Source organism: Crocodylus porosus, unplaced genomic scaffold (genome assembly GCF_001723895.1).
Source record: "Crocodylus porosus isolate Cpor-Errol unplaced genomic scaffold, CroPor_comp1, whole genome shotgun sequence".
NCBI lineage: Eukaryota > Metazoa > Chordata > Crocodylia > Crocodylidae > Crocodylus > Crocodylus porosus.
Genome location: NW_017728947.1, coordinates 22,053,130 through 22,060,844, shown reverse-complemented (window position 1 = coordinate 22,060,844; position 7,715 = coordinate 22,053,130). Strand labels below are relative to the sequence as shown.

The 7,715-nt window shown below is 47.7% G+C and overlaps 1 protein-coding gene across 2 annotated transcripts in view; it reads right to left on the bottom strand.

Annotated features, from left to right (window-relative positions):
- The window catches only part of PAX6 (paired box 6), an 18,122-nt gene extending 16,519 nt beyond the window's left edge, over nucleotides 1-1,603 (bottom strand). For both annotated transcript variants that reach the window (XM_019552371.1, XM_019552372.1), the window contains exon 1: nucleotides 1,553-1,603. In XM_019552371.1, the coding sequence (XP_019407916.1) occupies nucleotides 1,553-1,562 (10 nt within the window). In that variant the 5' untranslated portion in view covers nucleotides 1,563-1,603. The remainder of the gene's footprint in view (nucleotides 1-1,552) is intronic.
- Between the last annotated feature and the right edge of the window lie 6,112 nt (nucleotides 1,604-7,715).

Sequence of the window (7,715 nt, the reverse complement as noted above, 5' to 3'; positions counted from 1 at the left end):
ACTTTGAGGATGCCTTCCAAAGGCACGGGGATTTTTTTCCTCCTTAAGGTTGCTCACTATTTCTGTTGACTATTCTGGTGTAAATTCAGTGGGGGGATGGAGGGGACAAGGTAGCAGCAGAACTGGCATAAAACACCAAGGGAAATTAGAGTCCAATGTCAATTGGAAGAGGCCAGAGCTCGGAAACGAGCTGATGCCTCCTGTACCAGGGGCCACAGCAGCGTGCTCCTCTGCCCCCAGCCTAGCCCGCTCTGCAGGCGATCCCGATCCCTTTCTCCGGGATCCACCTGGGTGGGGAAGAGAAGTGGAAGAGCTGGAAGCAAGCGGCCCAGGTGTGACTCTCCAGTGGGACCTTTCTCTGGCGCACTGGGCCAGCTACCCTGCACATGTGGCCGGCTATTAATTCGGTTCAGCTTGTGGCTCCTATGAACCATCAACGGGGACGCGGTTGAGTTCACCACCAGAAAATAATACACGGAGTGCTTGACTTAAAAGAAAACCCCAACGAGGGTAGTTTCCAACACAGCTAACGGGCGGGCAGCCCCGTGGAGAGCGTCTGCCCCCCACTTTTTTTTCTGGCCCTTGATGCCTGCTGATCTGGGGATGCACCACACACCAAAATGCAAACCATCCTGCACCTCCGCGGCCCTTCCGCCTGCTTACAGCGATGCAAACCTCTCCTGGGCCAGGCTGGGGCTCTGCTCGCCTCCCCTGCCCAACGCCCGCCTTCGCCCTGCTCTCCCCTGCCCGACTTGCTCTCCCTGCCATGCTTCAGCTGCAGCCCATGTCCTTCCACCCGCAGAAGCTGCAATGGCTCACTGCGCTAAGGCATCACATAACTAGCCTCTCCCCGAGACAGCCCAAATCTGGTCGGTCTTCCCCCCTTTCTCACTGCTGCTCGCTGCCAGATTGCGTGAAATGGCCCGGTCATCATTCCTGGACCTCCGTAAAGTCCTTTTTAAAAAAAGGCCGCACAAAAGAAGAACAGCACTACAGGGATCAAATTAAAATATAGGGTAACGGATAATTACACCTGCAAATCCCTGCCTCCTCCTCGCTTCAACTTCGTTGTAAAAAAAAAAAAAAGAAAGAAAAAAAGAGCTCTTAAGCGAACCCCAGGGATAGGGCAGACCCTCAGAAATGTCATCACAAGCCTCACACATCCATCCACGAGACCCTGGAGTGGCCATTTCCACGGAGCTCCCTGGAAGATGGGCGCTCACAGCAATCATAAAAACATCCCTAACCCTTCTCTCCTCGTGATTAGTCCAGGGTGGATCAGCTAGAAGACAATCCTGCTCCTAGATCCCCTAAAACACCGCTTCGTAAGAGAGCAACAGCAACAATCATGCAGATGATAAACCTCAAAATCGAAGCCACTATCGACCACAGCAAACTTCCCAGCCTTCCTTCCCTCCCCAGCTCAGAGAAGCCAACTCTAATGGCCTATGGAAACCTCCATGGCTTCCGCCTCCCCTCCCCCCATGCCCTCCACTCAATATTTTGAAGTCAGTCGGAAGTATATCATGGAAATATACGAAGAATCACTTACTGTTCTGCATGTTGGATTGATAGAGCAGACTCCCACGTGGCTCGCTTATAGTATTCTATTAGCAATAAAATAGGCGTTAATCAGGGGAGGGTAGCACACACAGTTAAGCTGTAGATATGTTCATATCTCAAAAGGCTTACTTTGTTACAGTTAGACTTATTTTTTGTCAACTGATTTAAAGGCTTGGTTCTTTTTACAGCCCGAGGCAAAAAAAAACTAAATTAAAAAAGACAAGCAACCTCCAAATACTTCAAAATCGCATGCAAGTGGTACAATGCATCAGATGGTTGGTTTTATTTTGTTTTGTTTTTTAATTTATAAAGGCTTTATCTTTTTATTGAGTGGTCTATTATAGGAACAGCATCAACAACCAAAAAAAAAAAAGTCTCGAGCCATGTTTTTAAACTTGCCTGAAATCTGGGTGGACTGTCCTCGCTTACAATTTAAGGACTCACACATCTGCGTGTCACTAGTTAAAGTCTTCCCTCTAGGACAAAGCAAAACATGATTAAAAGTGTGGAAAGATACTTGGGTTTGGTTTGGGTTTCTTTCTTTCTTTCTTTTTTTTTCCTTTTAATTTACAGCGCAGCCTCCCAGTAGGATGCAGCCTGGATTGGAGGGCTGAGATGCAGAGTTACAAAAAAATCCGCGTGCGAGCTGCGGAGGCGCTGGTGGCTGCGCGCCCCCGTGCCAGCCCGCAGAGCTGGCGGCGGTGACACTCTGGGTGCCTCTATTTACAAACACACCCCGCGATCTTTAGTCAAGGGGAGCGGCGTTGGACCTATGCTCTTTTTAGTGGGAGAGCTTGGCTGGATCACCCTTTGGGGCTTTTTGGCTACCCACTTGCCAGCGAGTTTTCTCCAGCTCACTTTTGCACTTTGGAAGTTGCTCTGGTTGTTTTGTTTTTGGTTTTGTTTTTAAAACAAAAAACAAACATGGTTTTACATGGTCGGAGTTAGGCTTCATTTTTTTTTCCAGTGGCACTAACAACTCCCCCCCCCCCCAAACTCCACTTATTGTGATTAACTTCTTTTTTGGTCTTTAGATCTTCCCCTTTTTCACTGTACTGTGACACACGCTGTCTACCTCGCCTCAGTGCTTTAAAAAGTAAGAACAGGAGGGGGTGAGAACTGTTAAACAAAGCCTACAGAATGTGAACAATGGCCTCCATTCTGTCCCTCTACCCAAACCCAGAGTGCGAAAACCCAGTCTCCTTCACCGGCAGCGCAGCTTCCCAACTAAACGTACCAACAACCCTCCAACTTACAAAGAGGAGAGAAACAACCCCTTCTCCCTTCATTAGTGGCTGCCTTGACCCAGCGCCTGGACAACCCCAAGAACCTCCCCCCCGCGCCACCTCCCCCCCCCCCAGGCTCCCCATTTATTTATTTATTTCTTCATTTATTTATTTGAAATCCTCGCGGGCGAAAATAGAAAAGTAATTTCTCGTTATAAATATCTGGAGGTAATTGTGTTACTGGTGTGAGTTGTTAGGGGTTGTAAAAAGATACAACAGCTCAGTGGGGTGCTCAATTGGGCAGAGACAATTACAATAAAGAGCCCATTCAAGAGGTTTGCTAAAAAAAAAAAAGAAAAAAAAGGAGGTAAAATAATGAAATAGTCGCAGCCTTCATTTTCTCGCCCTCTTTTTTAACCTAAAAATACTCATTCTTTTTCTTTTGCGACTATAATGAATATTAATTTTACTCTTCCTGCATATGATAGTGAATTCAGAGGCACGTTTCCCCATTCAGGCCTGGCCGTGGCATAATTTATTAAGTAGCTTTTAGTAATCTTAAATCCATAAAAATAAACATCAAACAAGTACTTTCTCGCAGCATGAAGACTTCAACTAGTAAATATTTACTGCTCTTTGGAGAGCTACCTGATTAGCAACAGAGCAAGCTACACTGTACTTCAATGGAGACGTGGCAGTATCTCCTTTAGCTGAGCTGAACGTGAAGCCATCCCTTTAATACACTAAACACGTCTGCATATGCACACACCGAACAGAAAACCCAGATCTTCGGTCAGAATTTGCTCCCATATTTAATGCCCATCTCCCAAGCGTGGAGGGGATGGGGTTAAAGGAGAAATGCAGGAGGTTGCGACTGAGCTTCCAGCCCTCAGCTCTACCAGCACGTATTCTAGACATTACAGCAGAGGGATTTCGTGAGGAAAAAAAATACTTTTTACGAGACGAGGACAGGGAAGCCAAGTTGTTCATTAAGGCATCAGGAGGTGCGAGGAAAGAGAAAAGAGCTGCTGCATTTTACTTGGAAACTCTAATTACCTAAGTAATCAGCAAAACAAAAACAAGAAAAGTCAAACCGGCCCAGCAACCGGAAGCAGCATGAGCACAAAATCGCTTTCTCATCCCGTTACCCAATTTCGCTGCTCCTGTTTATGGATTTGATCCATATGCATATGTAGGTCTCTACAGAGGCATTACTATACCACAATACAGTTAGCTTTAAAGGAATGAATGAAATGCAATTTGCCGTGCCCTGGGACTCAACCTCAATAGGCCAGGCCTAATCTGCAAGTTGTTTTCTAATCTCAAAATCTTGATATAATCTGATCGTGGCTGGGATTTTTCTCTCCTACTGGAAGCATAATTAGTCATTAAGATGACAAAGTTTTACGTTCACAGGTCAAATAAGATAAAGCTACAAATGAATCAGTTGGCGTTTAGACATTTGCAAAGGTCACCAGCTATAAACATTTATTGTCAAAGACCACAATTACTGTTTTATATCTCAAAAGATGGATAAAATGCAGACACTCCCCCCACCCCTCCAAAACACTGGTATGCTTGTTTTTTGTTTTTTAATTTTTTTTCCCCAAAGCTGCGTCTGCCAGGGACATTTAATCATTCAGGAAACTTTGTTTTTAAACTTTCTGCAAATTGTGAATGGCCTGCGGGTCAATTTAACACGGCACTGCAAAGCGTGACAAGGTTAAATTCAAATCCAGATTTCCCAAATGCACTTGTGAGGGGAGAAGAATCAAGTTTATTGCTGAGCTGTATGGGACCAAACCTGAGGCACCGCGAAGAGTTGGTGACTTCTACCAAAAAAAATGGCTTAGGGCCGCAGTGGGGAGCTCGGGTCCTTACGGATTCCAAGGGGAGGCCAGCAGAGTCCGGCGGAATAATTGAGACTAAGTTAAAAAAAAAATAGAGAGAGGAAGGGGTGGAATATTTTACAATCGTGTTGAAAGAAAAAAAATACTTCCGCAGTCAGAAACTTGTTGAAAAGGAGCCCTGATGGCAGGTCGGTGCTGGGAGCACACGGCCCTCGCAGGGCTCCCCCGAGCAGAGCAGAGCAGAGCCGGCTTGCCCCGGCCGGAGCCTGGGACCTCCGAGAGACCGGTGGCACCAGGGGCTTTGCAGATTGCACTTTGCTGACTATTCGCCTCGTGTGATCTGCAAGTTGGAAACTTCTTCTCCGTATTATGGACAAGTTCGGTGAGATCTCCCGGCTGCTTGATTGAACCTGACAGTCTTTCAGCTCCGCTCAGCGCTTCCCGGATACAACTACTGAGAACTGACTTGGCCTAGAATGTGACTTCTTCCCCCACCTCTCTCTGCCCGGCGCTCTCCTCCTGTCTCTCTCTCTTACTCTTTTCTCGTAAGTATCAAAAATCACCGGCGAGTGCTCCCCAAACGCGACTCCTTCCAAGACACTGGCTCTGGGAAGCACAAAGCAAAAGCCACGGAGCTCGGATCTGCCCGGCTACACCCCCTGCCCTCCCCACAAAAAACAAGTGGCAAGGATCGCCGAGGAGTCACTTCCCTCTCCTAACAGGCATAACAGGAACAAAAAAGGGAGCAGGCTCAGGGAACGGGCTGCAGCAAGGTATATGTTGTGTGTGTTTGTGTGTGTGCGTGCGTGCGTGCGCACCCGCGTATGTGTGGAAATATTAGTCAGGGATCAGAGCACCAGCTCCCCAATCATCCCCCGTCGCTTGGGCAAGTGGGGAGGGGTAAAGGGGGGGGGGTGCCATGAACAAGACAGGCTTTGGTGCTTGCTCTGTCCAGCAAATATATTGGAACTGCTGCTGCTTTACTAAGTGTTGGCATTGGTTTCCAAGTCAGATGCTTTAGCTTTTCCAGGGGACCATGGGTTTAAGTGAAAGCAGAAAGTTTCTGAGCTTCTGGACTGGAAAGTTCCCTGGGAAGCTCTCCCGGAATGCAAGTGGCGAGAGGAGAGAGAGAGAGACAGAGACAGAGGGGGCGGGGGGAGAGCTGTCTAAATATTAAAATGGAATGAAGGGGAGAAGTTGGGAGAAGAAATGAGCAGACTCACCTTTATGAGGCATCCTGTCTTGTTGTCAAAGCTCCTGTCAATAGTTTAAGAGCGCCCTGATTTGAAATGATGGTGCTTTAAAAAGAGTTGCCAGTAAAATAGTTTTTCTCCAGTGAAGCTGCTGGTTGTGTGATCTTGAATTCCTGGGAAGGAGACAGAGATTGACAATAAAATGGGCTGTCAGTGACTGGAGAGTGAGAGATAAAGAGTGTGTGAGCGGAGCAGGGAGAGAGAGACACACAGCACACCTATGCTGATTGGTGATGGTTCAAGTGTATTAATGTATGTGTGCCTGGTCTCTGCCTCGCCTCCACTGCTCTTCACTGGCCCATTAGCAAAGCCTGACCTCTGTCATCATCTTCCAGCAAAACACTTCCTCCCTGCGCCCTAACCAGAGCGGGAAATGAGGCTGAGCCAGGGCTCGCTTTTCAAACCCACTAATCACTCCACACATGCAAATGCTCTGCTCTCTCCCACACAAAATATTGCTTTATGCAAAGCAACGCCATTGCCTCCCAGCTGCCGATTGGATGCTCAGTCACACTGCCTGGTTCAATTGGCCCATTTGTTTGAATATGAATGCACTTGTTTTTAGCTCCGCACATAGATTTTTTCCTCATCCCTGTGTTCTCTCCGCTCATCCCCGGGCTCGGCGCCTCTCGGCAGAGCCGTACTGAGCAACCACTTGCTCTGCAGGTTTGTTTGGAGGGGCAGTGTTTTTGCTTTGGAAAAACAATATTCCCAAAGCGCCTTCGAGAGGCATCCGTGCTGTCTGAACCGCATCTCCATTTCCCGAGTGCCTTTTCCCAACTCAAACACAAACTCTGCCCCCTACCCCCTCCAAATAGGGACCGGAGTAAATACATAATGTGTCCCGGACAAATAAAAGAGCGTTTTGTTCTCCAACGCAACCTAGGAGGTGTGTGTCTTCTTCTTTTCCCTTCTTTTTTTGGAGACTGGGGGGAGAGGGATTTAGGGAGGGGGGGCCATCAATTTGCATTTAAACAGTTAGCTCCCATCCGACAACGGAGATAAGGCAAAAATAACATTCGCATGGTAAAGGCATAAATATTTGGGAGACAGGCGCTTTGTAAACTGTGAATCGCCTAGAGCTATCCAAGTCTTACAGTTTTTTCTCCGCCCTTTCTTTCTCTCTCCAAACGTGATGGAGAGGGAAGGTCCTTCCTAGCCTGGAAAGAGCAGAGCAAATACACAATTTACTTTGTGTATTGAGGGCTCTTGTGAAAGAGCCTGGAGAGTCCTTTACCAAACACTCACAAACTTCTTCCACGTGCCATTTGTTGACTAAGAGCTGCTGGGTTTTTTAAGACACCATGGAGGGAGGGGGGCGGTGTGTGAAAATATCTACAATGATGCGTGCTTCTCCCTCTCCCCCCCTCTCTTCTCTGGGAGGGGGTGCGCTGCTGTGCTGGAAAAGTGCCTTGCACCAGCTTTGTTCCCCTTCTCTGCTGAGATTTTTTTTTTTTTTGCAAAGGCAGCGCCCCTTCAGCGGCTGCTAGAAAATCAAGGGGGAAAGTAAGTAAATGACTTTGCTGCTCTGACCACACACCACAAGTACATTTGTTGAATGCCTGACTATTAAGACACACCTCAGTAAACTCTAAAGCAACCCCTCCGCGCATGCATTTAAGGTTACACTGAGAGCACCAGTCTAAGCTCAGGGTGTCCCACGTTATGGCGAGTGCTGCGGGGCTGGGTGGGGGAGGCAACCTCCTCCCCACCCCCCACCCCCAAAAAAGCCAGAGAGACAGAGAGAGGAGGAGGAGAGGAAGAAAAAGACAAGGGGAAAAATTCCAAGAGGAAAAGTGGAGAGTATGAACGCGCAAAGCATA